The sequence below is a fragment of the Phyllobates terribilis genome, unplaced genomic scaffold, assembly GCF_046119375.1.
Source record: "Phyllobates terribilis strain yellow unplaced genomic scaffold, ASM4611937v1 Scaffold_5__5_contigs__length_657084704, whole genome shotgun sequence".
In the NCBI taxonomy this organism is placed as follows: domain Eukaryota; kingdom Metazoa; phylum Chordata; class Amphibia; order Anura; family Dendrobatidae; genus Phyllobates; species Phyllobates terribilis.
In genome coordinates, this window is record NW_027362765.1 from 206717703 (window position 1) to 206730862 (window position 13160).

At 43.9% G+C, this 13160-nt stretch overlaps 1 protein-coding gene across 2 annotated transcripts in view; it reads right to left on the minus strand.

Moving 5' to 3' along the window:
- Window positions 1–13160, minus strand: part of NECAB3 (N-terminal EF-hand calcium binding protein 3) — a 148740-nt gene that overhangs the window by 91970 nt on the left and 43610 nt on the right. For both annotated transcript variants that reach the window (XM_073683758.1, XM_073683757.1), the window contains exon 5: window positions 12467–12564. In XM_073683758.1, coding sequence (XP_073539859.1) covers window positions 12467–12564 — 98 coding nt within the window. The remainder of the gene's footprint in view (window positions 1–12466; window positions 12565–13160) is intronic.

The following is a 13160-nucleotide window of genomic DNA, read 5'->3' on the forward strand; positions in this document are numbered from 1 at the left end:
CGAAGCACAGAGGTTCCACCACCTGGACTCGTAACAATGAAGAAGTGGACCAAAATATCTGTTGAGAGGTGCAGAAGTCTCATTAAGGCTGTCTGCACACTATGCGTTTTTTAAGTGTTTCTGCAGCAGCAATTCCGCTGCAGAAACGCTTAAAAACCGCTTGGTAGAAGGTCTGCCATGTTCCCCAATGATATGAGCTGTGCACATGCTGCGGAAATTTCCGCTGCGGATTATCATTGCGGAAAAATCCGCAGCACCAGCCATTATTTTGCGGAAGCGCGGCGTTTTCGCCGCCATTGACTTGCATTGGAACGCATGGAATCCGCATCACTGCATCTGTACATGTGGATTCCATGCATTTCCATGTGCTGATGGTACCGGGGTTTGGAGAAGAGGAGACTCTCCTCCGGACCCGGGTACCATAGTACCTGTAAAAAAACGAATAAAATAAAAAATAAATATTATACTTACCTTCTGATGGCCCGCGGTGTCCTTGTCTCGGCTTACCGGCAGCTTGCGGTAGACTCAAGGACCTGTAGTGACGTCATTTAGTCATGTGACGGGTCACGCGTCCGCTGACGTCGGCAGGTCCTTTAGTCTACCGCGAGCTGCCGGCAAGCAGAGACAAGGACACCGGGAGCCATCATAAGGTAAGTATAATATTTATTTTTTATTTTTTACCATTCTTTCGGTCACACTATATAAATTCATGCCGGTTGCATGGATTTATACAGTGTGACCAAGTTGTCAAGCACTTTCCAAGTGATGCTAAAATCTCTTGGAAAGCGCTTCTCAACCTGCATGCGGAAATGCATGTGAAGAATGCGTCACATCCGCATGTCCTGGCAGGAAAATGCATGTACAATCCGCATGTACAATCCGCATGTACAATCCATATGTACAATCCGCATGCGTTTTTTCTGACAGGGAGATGCAGAAACGCTCAGAAAAAATCCGGAGCATTTCTGCATCGTGGACACATAGTCTGACAGTTACAGGAATCGTTTGATTGCAGTGATTGCCTCAAAAGGTTGTTCAACAAAATATTAAGTCAAGGGTACCATCATTTCTGTCCAGGCCTATTTCATGAGTTTAATTTTTCTTTAAATTCTCTGGAAGCAGGGCTGAAAAGCAATGTCTGACTTTCATTTGTTCATTTTCATAGATTTTTAATTATTATTACTTTTGTCAAATTCAAGTTATTTCTGTGACCATTGTAGGTTTTTCTTTCATTAAACGAGGGGTACCAACAATTTTGACCACATGTGTGTGTGTGCATAATATGTAAATGTGCATGTGTTTACATGGTTGGGGCCCAAACACAAGACCTGTAGAGAGGCCCCCCACTTCTAGTGTCAGCCCCCGGATGGGGTGAACCCCACCTCGCTTACTTATATTTTATATATATAATCTTGATGTATTTTACTTTTCTCCATAAAATAGGAAATGTACTTTATCTAGATTTGAAAAATATAAAAAAAAAAGTTAAAAAAAATGCCTGAAATAAGTCCAAATCCTGCCCACTTTGTACAATTTCTATATGTATTTATTATACATTTTTACCTTGAAATCTTTTACCTCTTTTATCTGTTTTCTGCTTTTTATAGTTGTAACTGATCTTCACTGAGTTTTTTTTATGTTCCACTAATGAGACACAAGACTCACCATGTCACCAGTCATCATGTTCCTTAGGAGGCATCAAAGTTGATCCATGCATCATGCCAATCATTAGCCTCGATCAGTCAAGTACATACGAGAAAGGAACTGCATTTCTTGGCATGACCAATGGACTATAAACTTTCACAATCACGTTAGCAAGCAATTCTTGGCCACGTCCGTGTTCTTTCTGCTGTGTTCGGGCTTTGATGTATAGGCCTGTGCTATGTTCTACCCCTCTCTAGAGGAGAGCATTGCAGGTCCTGTTGCTAGGCTGAAAATAACATGTCTTTGTGTTATAACTAATATTTAGCTTCAAACCTTCACATTGCTACAAAGTTGTGTCAGTCTTTGCTTCTCCTTCTCAGCCTGACACTGTGTGGGTGTATTATACTTTGCTCCCTAAATCATTTCACTAACAACGATCCGCAATTTGGAGAGTAGATGAAGTAGAAGTCATGCGACTGCGCAACGGATCATTTCCTGGGAATTAGCACAAATTGCTTCCATCGCTGGATAGATTTAAAGTTTATGAAATATTAATCTGGAGGATTTTCCCCCAAACATACACAGAGGTTCTGAAAACATGTTTCAGAGTTTTTTTTTAACTTATTGCTATTATGATAAGACCCACAGAGATGTCTTTTTTTTCTCATTTTCAATGATATGATGTTCCTTTCAAGGTAGTAGTGCATTATTATTGGGATCGAACAATATTAATAAATATTATCAGTTTTTGTTTTAATTAAACACAGATTAAGACTAGAGATGAGCGTTGTTCGACTTGAACTGTTCGCCAATCTCAAATTCGAGCTGTTTTGGGCGGTGTTCGAGTTGTTCGACGAACCCGAACGATTTGCAAAAAATTCGGCTGTTCGAGGTTATGTTCGATAACTGTTCGTGCACCAAAAGCGTGTCCTGCATGTCTGGCGCTATTTAGAGCACCAATCATGCAGGGATTGTCTGCCACTCACTGTAATGCCACAGCCATGGTGGTTGTGGCATTACAGTGATTGCCCAAATCGATGGGAACAGTGCCAACAGTGAAACATGAAAAGCCGGCAATTCAGCAGCGGCATACACCGGTACCCGACAATTTAGAACCGAAAGAATAGAGCTTCACACATAGATTAGATACATATAAACATGTCAGTCACATATATACGAAGTACAGTGAAAGTGCTGCTTACTGTACTTGTCATTTAGCGTAAAGGATTTATCAAAAAAAATAATAGTGTTTTCATGCACCGTCTCTTTAAAAAAGCCGGCCGGCAATTCAGCAGCGGTACCCGACAATTTAGAATAGAAGGAATAGAGAATCACACATAGATTAGATAGATAGAAACATGTCAGTCACATATATAAGAAGTGCAGTGACAGTGTTGATTACTGTACTTGTCATTTAGTGTAAAGGATTTATTTAAAAAAATAATAGTGTTTTCATGCACTGTCTCTTTAAAAAAGCCGGCCGGCAATTCAGCAGCGGTACCCGACAATTTATAACAGACAGAATAGAGCATCATACATAGATTAGATAGATAGAAACATGTCAGCCACATATATATGAAGTACAGTGATAGTGTTGCTTACTGTACTTGTCATTTAGCGTAAAGGATTTATCAAAAAATATAATAGTGTTTTCATGCACCGTCTCTTTAAAAAAGCCGGCCGGCAATTCAGCAGCGGTACCCGACAATTTATAACAGACAGAATAGAGCTTCACACATAGATTAGATAGATAGAAACATGTCAGTCACATATATATGAAGTACAGTGATAGTGTTGGTTACTGTACTTGTCATTTAGTATTAAAATAAAGGATTTATTATTAAAAAAATTGGCGTGGGGTTCCCCTTAATTTTAGTCTCTAGCGGAGGTTAAGCAGACGGCTGGGGCAGATGTTTGAAGCCTGGGAAGGGGGTAATACCCACGGAGCTTCCCAGACTACTAATATCAGCCCCCAGCTGAATACATAGCCTTTACTAGCTATTAAAATGGGGGACCCCCCCCAAAAAAATGACGTGGGGTCCCCCCTAATTTAATAGCTAGCAAAGGCTAGGCAGACAGCTGGGGGCTGATATTAATAGCCCAGGAAGGGAGCCATGAATATTGGCCCCCTCCCAGGCTAGAAACACCAGCCGTCAGCCGCCCCAGAAATGGCGCATTCATAGGATGCGCCAATTCTGGCACTTAGCCTCGCTCTTCCACGCTGCCCTGGTGCGGTGGCAGGGGGTAATAGGGTTGGGGTTGATGTCAGCTTATAATGCCAGCTGACATCAAGCCCAGGTTAGTAATGGAGAGGCGTCTATAAGACACCCCCATTACTAACCCCATAGTCAAAGTTAAAAAAAACACAAACACCCAGAATAAAGTCCTTTAATTGAAATAAAGACACAATCCTTTATTGTTCTAAATTAAACCATACTTACCGTCACGCCCATTCCAGCTGAAGCCAACGATCTCCTGCAATAAAAGAAAAATAATAAAGCAACCTCATCCTTACCTTTCCATGGTTCCCACGACAGCTTCAGCTCTGCTACATCGAGATGACAGGCTGGACCGCAGCAGAATGCTGCCATCCAGCCTCTCATCCCGCAGACACTGAGAAGCGCAGGCTTGCTTGCGCTGCTCAGCGTCTCTCTGTGACGACATCCAGATGAGCCGAGTTCATGTCCAATGAACTCGGCTCACCTCATGCACGTCACTGACAGCGTGGGAAAATTCTCAAGCTGAAGCGGTGAGTGCAGGAGAATTCTCCCACGCTGTCAGTGACGTGCATAAGGTGAGCTCATGTCCAATGAACTCAGCTCACCTCCTGCACGTCACTGACAGCGTGGGAGAATTCTCCTGCACTCAGCGCTTCAGCGTGAGAATTCTCCCGCTGAAGCGCTGAGTGCAGGAGAATTTTCCCACGCTGTCAGTGACGTGCATAAGGTGAGCTCATGTCCAATGAACTCAGCTCACCTCCTGCACGTCACTGACAGCGTGGGAGAATTCTCCTGCACTCAGCGCTTCAGTGTGAGAATTCTCCCACGCTGAAGCGCTGAGTGCAGGAGAATTTTCCCACGCTGTCAGTGACGTGCATGAGGTGAGCCGAGTTCATTGGACATTAACTCGGCTCATCTGGATGCCCTCACAGAGAGACACTGTGGAGCGCAAGCAAGCCTGCGCTTCTCAGTGTCTGCGGGATGACAGGCTGGATGGCAGCGTTCTGCTGCGGTCCAGCCTGTCATCTCGATGTAGCAGAGCTGAAGCCGTCATGGGAACCATGGAAAGGTAAGTATGATGTTGCTTTATTATTTTTCTTTTATTTCAGGAGATCGTTGGCTTCAGCTGGAATGGGCGTGATGGTAAGTATGGTTTAATTTAGAACAATAAAGAATTGTGTGTTTATTTCAATTAAAGGACTTTTTTCTGGGTGTTGTGTTTTTTTTAAATACTTTACTAGAAATTCATGGTGGTCATGTCTAATATTGGCGTGACCCCATGAATTTCGGGCTTAGGGCCAGCTGATAATGCCAAGCTGGCCCTAACCCCTTTATTACCCAGTGAGCCACCGCATCAGGGCCCTGGATGAGTTGGGTACAGCGCCAGAAGATGGCGCTTCTATGAACGCGCCATTTTCCGGGGTGGCTGCGGACTGCAATTTGCAGCGGGGGTGGCCCAGAAAGCTTGGATCTCCCTGCGCTGCGGATTCCAGCCCCCAGCTGCCTAGTTGTACCTGGCTGGACACAAAAACAGGGCGAAGCCCCACGTCAATTTTCTTTAAATTATTTCATGAAATAATTAAGAAAAAAAGGGCTTCCCTATATTGTTGTGTCCGGCCAGGTACAAATAGGCAGCTGGTGGTTGGGGGCAGCCCGTTCCTGCCTGCTGTACCTGGCTGGACACAAATATAGTGCGAAGCCCCACGTCAATTTTTTTTAAATTATTTCATGAATTTCCTGAAATAATTTAAAAAAATTGAAGTGGGGCTTCGCACTATATTTGTGTCCAGCCAGGTACAGCAGGCAGGAACGGGCTGCCCCCATCCACCAGCTGCCTATTTGTACCTGGCCGGACACAACAATATAGGGAAGCCCTTTTTTTCTTAATTATTTCATGAATTTCATGAAATAATTAAAAAAAATTGAAGTGGGGCTTCGCACTATATTTGTGTCCAGCCAGGTACAGCAGGCAGGAACGGGCTGCCCCCAACCACCAGCTGCCTATTTGTACCTGGCCGGACACAACAATATAGGGAAGGCCTTTTTTTCTTAATTATTTCATGAATTTCATGAAATAATTAAAAAAAAAGTACGTGGGGTTTCGCCCTATTTTTGTGTCCAGCCAGGTACAACTAGGCAGCTGGGGGCTGGAATCTGCAGCGCAGGGAGGCCCAAGCTTTCTGGGCCCCCCCCCGCTACAAATTGCAGTCCGCAGCCACCCCGGAAAATGGCGCGTTCATAGAAGCGCCATCTTCTGGCGCTGTACCCAACTCATCCAGGGCCCTGGTGCGGTGGCTCACTGGGTAATAAAGGGGTTAGGGCCAGCTTGGTATTATCAGCTGGCCCCAAGCCCAAAATTCATGGGGTCACGCCAGTATTAGACATGACCGCCATGAATTTCTAGTAAAGTATTTAAAAAAAACACAACACCCAGAATAAACTCCTTTAATTGAAATAAAGACACAATTCTTTATTGTTCTAAATTAAACCATACTTACCATCACACCCATTCCAGCTGAAGCCAACGATCTCCTGCAATAAAAGAAAAATAATAAAGCAACCTCATCCTTACCTTTCCATGGTTCCCACGACAGCTTCAGCTCTGCTACATCGAGATGACAGGCTGGACCGCAGCAGAACGCTGCCATCCAGTCTGTCATCCCGCAGACACTGAGAAGCGCAGGCATGCTTGCGCTCCTCACTGTCTCGCTGTGACGGCATCCAGATGAGCCGAGGTCATGTCCAATGAACTCGGCTCACCTCATGCACGTCACTGACAGCGTGGGAAAATTCTCACGCTGAAGTGCTGAGTGCAGGAGAATTCTCCCACGCTGTCAGTGATGTGCATGAGGTGAGCTCATGTCCAATGAACTCAGCTCACCTCCTGCACGTCACTGACAGCGTGGGAAAATTCTCCTGCAATCAGCGCTTCAGCGTGAGAATTTTCCCACGCTGTCAGTGACGTGCATGAGGTGAGCCGAGTTCATTGGACATGAACTCGGCTCATCTGGATGTCGTCACAGAGAGACGCTGAGCAGCGCAAGCAAGCCTGCGCTTCTCAGTGTCTGCGGGATGACAGGCTGGATGGCAGCGTTCTGCTGCGGTCCAGCCTGTCATCTCGATGTAGCAGAGCTGAAGCTGTCGTGGGAACCATGGAAAGGTAAGGATGAGGTTGCTTTATTATTTTTCTTTTATTGCAGGAGATCGTTGGCTTCAGCTGGAATGGGCGTGATGGTAAGTATGGTTTAATTTAGAACAATAAAGGATTGTGTCTTTATTTCAATTAAAGGACTTTATTCTGGGTGTTTGTGTTTTTTTTAACTTTGACTATGGGGTTAGTAATGGGGGTGTCTTATAGACGCCTCTCCATTACTAACCTGGGCTTGATGTCAGCTGGCATTATAAGCTGACATCAACCCCAACCCTATTACCCCCTGCCACCGCACCAGGGCAGCGTGGAAGAGCGAGGCTAAGTGCCAGAATTGGCGCATCCTATGAATGCGCCATTTCTGGGGCGGCTGACGGCTGGTGTTTCTAGCCTGGGAGGGGGCCAATATTCATGGCTCCCTTCCTGGGCTATTAATATCAGCCCCCAGCTGTCTGCCTAGCCTTTGCTAGCTATTAAATTAGGGGGGACCCCACGTCATTTTTTTTGGGGGGTCCCCCATTTTAATAGCTAGTAAAGGCTATGTATTCAGCTGGGGGCTGATATTAGTAGCCTGGGAAGCTCCGTGGGTATTACCCCCTTCCCAGGCTTCAAACATCTGCCCCAGCCGTCTGCTTAACCTCCGCTAGAGCCTAAAATTAAGGGGAACCCCACGCCAATTTTTTTAATAATAAATCCTTTATTTTAATACTAAATGACAAGTACAGTAACCAACACTATCACTGTACTTCATATATATGTGACTGACATGTTTCTATCTATCTAATCTATGTGTGATGCTCTATCTTTCTGTTCTAAATTGTCGGGTACCGCTGCTGAATTGCCGGCAGGCTTTTTTAAAGAGACAGTGCATGAAAACACTATTATTTTTTTAAATAAATCCTTTACACTAAATGACAAGCACAGTAAGCAACACTATCACTGTACTTATTATATATGTGACTGACATGTTTCTATCTATCTAATCTATGTGTGAAGCTCTATTCTTTCTGTTCTAAATTGTCGGGTACAGATGCTGAATTGCCGGCCGGCTTTTTTAAAGAGACGGTGCATGAAAACACTAATATTTTTTTAAATAAATCCTTTACACTAAATGACAAGTGCAGTAACCAACACTGTCACTGTGCTTCTTATATGTGTGACTGACATGTTTCTATCTATCTAATCTATGTGTGATGCTCTATTCCTTCTTGTCTAAATTGTCGGGTACCGGTGTATGCCGCTGCTGAATTTGCCGGCCGGCTTTTTTAAAGAGAGTGTCTTCTGAGCAGTTTGTCAGCTTTTGGACACCTTTGCAGGTGTTTTCTATGTGTTTCTATGTGTTTTTGTTTGCCTGCCATTGGTTTTAACGGTGTTCGACGGTGTTCTAAGGTGTTCGACGAACAGTTCGACGAACAGTTCCTCGAACATCCCGGTGTTCGACGAACCGAACCGAACCCGAACACTACGGGGGTGGCTCAACACTAATTAAGACCTCTTGTACACAGCTGTATTGTGAAGCTCTGTGGCTGGAATATCTTAAAGTGGCTGTCCAAGGTTTATTACAAGACTTTGCAGTCACTGTGTGACTGCAGACTTGTGAATCCTCTCAGCACGCACTGCCCTCACTGTCAGGATTCTCTGGTGTCAGTGCAGAGACCACGCAGTCATATAACTGCAAGTATGCGATATTCATACTCCCGGTCCAGACATGTGTAGCTTCACTCAATTCACTTATATTAACCGAAGCTGCACACGTCTAGTCGGAATATGGCTGAAAGTATGCATATTGCATACTTGTTGCTACATGACTGCCTGATCTCACCGCCGGTTTAGAGAATCCTCACCGCTGCCGATGTGGAGGAAGCAGTGGGAGCGGAGGAAGGCAAGAAGAATAGTTTATTTTTTACATGTTTTGAAGAAGAACAGGGAACATTATTACTAGAAGGGGCCCAGAATGGGAGACATTATTATAGGATTGGGCCCAGGATGAGGGACATTATACCATGAAGGGGCCCAGGATGGGGGACATTTCACCATGAATTGGCCTGTCATAGAGAAAAATTGTAAAATCCATAAAGACATCTTCAGAGAGAGGATATATCACCCTCACATTGAACAAATGGGATTAAAGAAGTTGTACACTACTTTATATTACCCCCCCCCAATGTATCCCCCTGGGGCCCCTAAGACTTTTTATACCTTATGTTGCTGATAATGCCTGTGAGCGGCGCTATCAGTGGCCGCTCACAGGCATCACGTAACCCTGCGCTGACGTCACGACAAGTGACGCGTGACTCAGCGCTGGGGTCCCCGCGGTGACTGCTGGGCTGTGGGCGGGGTTACCCCCCGCATCACACCCAGCATCCACCACGCGCTTTCCCAATGAATGGAGAGAGGCAGAGCGCGCGGTGGATGCCGGGTGTGACGCGGGGCATAACCCCGCCCGCAGCCCAGCAGTGTCCTGCCTTATTACATAAAGTGCTCGCTTGCTAGATCTAAAATAAAATGACTGCTGATGGTACAGCATCTGATCAGAAGACCAGTCCATCATCTTTCTCCAGAGAAAAGAAGCTTTACCTTGTTCCATCAGCAGTCATTTCATTTTATATCTAACAAGAGAGGACGGTATGGAATAAAGAACAAGATGCTATAAATAACAAAAATAACAAGAGAATCCGATATGTAAGAGACGGTGCTGAACATAACAAGATAGGGCATTGTGTAATAAGGGGCAGTAATATACACAATGACAGGAGACTATACTATGTTTTACATGTACAGTACAGACCAAAAGTTTGGACACACCTTCTCATTTAAAGATTTTTCTGTATTTTCATGACTATGAAAATTGTACATTCACACTGAAGGCATCAAAACTATGAATTAACACATGTGGAATTATATACTTAACAAAAAAGTGTGAAACAACTGAAAATATGTCTTATATTCTAGGTTCTTCAAAGCAGCCACCTTTAGCTTTGATGACTGCTTTGCACATTCTTGGCATTCTCTTGATGAGCTTCAAGAGGTAGTCACCGGAAATGGTTTTCACTTCACAGGTGTGCCCTGTCAGGTTTAATAAGTGGGATTTCTTGCCTTATAAATGGGGTTGGGACCATCAGTTGTGTTGTGCAGAAGTCTGGTGGATACACAGCTGATAGTCCTACTGAATAAACTGTTCGAATTTGTATTATGGCAAGAAAAAAGCAGCTAAGTAAAGAAAAACGAGTGGCCATCATTACTTTAAGAAATGAAGGTCAGTCAGTCCGAAAAATTGGGCAAACTTTGAATGTGTCCCCAAGTTCAGTTGCAAAAACCATCAAGCGCTATAAAGAAACTGGCTCACATGAGGACCGCCCCAGGAAAGGAAGACCAAGAGTCACCTCTGCTTCTGAGGATAAGTTTATCTGAGTCACCAGCCTCAGAAATCGGAGGTTAACAGCAGCTCAGATTAGAGACCGGGTCAATGCCACACAGAGTTCTAGCAGCAGACACATCTCTACAACAACTGTTAAGAGGAGACTTTGTGCAGCAGAACTTCATGGTAAAAAAGCTGCTAGGAAACCACTGCTAAGGACAGGCAACAAGCAGAAGAGACTTGTTTGGGCTAAAGAACACAAGGAATGGACATTAGACCAGTGGAAATCTGTGCTTTGGTCTGATGAGTCCAAATTTGAGATCTTTGGTTCCAACTACCGTGTCTTTGTGCGACGAAGAAAAGGTGAACGGATGGACTCTACATGCCTGGTTCCCACCGTGAAGCATGGAGGAGGAGGTGTGATGGTGTGGGGGTGCTTTTCTGATGACCCTGTTGGGGATTTATTCAAAATTGAAGGCATACTGAACCAGCATGGCTACCACAGAATCTTGCAGCGGCATGCTATTCCATCCGGTTTGCGTTTAGTTGGACCATCATTTATTTTTCAACAGGACAATGACCCCAAACACACCTCCAGGCTGTATAAGGGCTATTTGACCAAGAAGGAGAGTGATGGGGTGCTACACCAGATGACCTGGCCTCCACAGTCACCAGACATGAACCCAATGAGATGGTTTGGGGTGAGCTGGACCGCAGAGTGAAAGCAAAAGGGCCAACAAGTGCTAAGCATCTCTGGGAACTCCTTCAAGATTGTTGGAAGACCATTTCCGGTGACTACCTCTTGAAGCTCATCAAGAGAATGCCAAGAGTGTGCAAAGCAGTCATCAAAGCAAAATGTGGCTACTTTGAAGAACCTAGAATATAAGACATATTTTCAGTGGTTTCACACTTTTTTGTTAAGTATATAATTCCACAAGTGTTAATTCATAGTTTTGATGCCTTCAGTGTGAATATACAATTTTCAAAGTCATGAAAATACAGAAAAATCTTTAAATGAGAAGGTGTGTCCAAACTTTTGGTCTGTACTGTATATATATATATATATATATATATATATATATATATATATATATATATATGTATTTATATTTATACACACAGTATATATAGTCTGTAGCTTGGTTGCCATAAAATAAGGAGGGCCCAGACACATTTCTTGCACAGGGGTCCCAAGCTGTCTGTATCCGCTCCTGCTCAGCAGCCCCCCGGCTGTCATAGTAATCCATCAGCACCCCACAATCACATCACGGGGCACCAATGGGAGCCGGCGTGCACGTGCACTGGTCATGATGTTAGTTAATTGCAACTGTCAGAGTTTGACAGCAGCATGTAAATGGTTAACAGGCATAGCAGGAACTCCGCTCTGCCCACTGCTGTTAGAGACAGATACTGGCTATTTAATATATGCTGCATCAGCGGCGTGTGGAGAGAGATCAGCTCCTGAGTCCCCTTTACACGTGATCACCACCGCAATCACATACAGTTAAGTCCATATGTGTGAAGGGGTTAAATTATGATATTTTGTGAATATTTTATTAATAGACTACAATTGCTTGTAATAAAATTATGTGGAAAATACTACTATGACTAATAGCCATGAGTTTTGGCTCCTGCGGTAGATCCTCTGAGACATTCAGCAGTGCCAACAGGGCTCACATGTCACACTCCCCCACTTTAAAAAGAGTCACTAATACCTGTGAAGCATTTGAAGCTACTTTATGAACCTGTAAGAAATTCAGTCCCATAAATGCACTAATATATAGCATATACTCTCTCCTCCCACTCTTGGACACATTTCTTTAAAATCACTTTATAAATAATTTTTGAAAGCCTGTGAGGCTGGCCGGAAAAATATGTCATGGAAAGAATAACACAAATTGAAAGAGGGAAGACAAGCCAAACTGACTACCAACATAGGACCAAACTAGTCATTACAATCCAAGCTAAATTCAAAATGAATCATTAGTGTACAATTATATACTTCCTGCATCTTGAATGGGCATCATTCCATTAATTCCCAGTACATACTGCTTCATTTCACGCTGGACATAATAAATACAAAGCCTCTTTACTCACCATTTTGGTTTTATCCATTGCTGTCAATATAGTCACGTTCAGATTCTGCAGGGCAGCAAGAACATTCTTGTATTCACCCAAATATTCAGAGAAATAGTCTGGAATAAAGGAGTAACCATCAATATAACATCATAGGGCATTGTTAGTCATAGGGTTAAAATGTGGTGAGAACTAGGGTTGAGCGAGTATGTTCTGTTCGAGTATGCTCGGGCGAGCACCGAGTATTTACAGCTGCTCGGTGATATGGTTGAATCGCTCTTGTGTGCATGATTTGCAACTGTTTGACAGCTTTATTACATGTGAGGAATGTATAAGAAATAGACATTCCTCACAAGTAATAAAACTGTCAAACAGTTGCATATCATACACACGGGAGTGATTCAACCTTATCACCGAGCAGCTGTAAATACTCGGAGCTCGGCCCGAGCATACTCGGTGAAAGGGTTAACAAAACATACTCGCTCAACACTAGTGAAAACCCAATTCAAGCCTGGGTGCGTATTCCACCAAGTCTTAAGAAACTCAAGTTCCCTGGGAGAAAGCTAATGATGACCACTCTGAGACCTTTCTCCTTTTACACCCATAAGCCATTACCTAGGACCCAGTGTACAGTGTGAGTATAAAGCCTTATGCCAATGACTAATTTCTAGCAATTAACAAGTTCCAAGCAGAATAAAGATGTATTATGGCACCC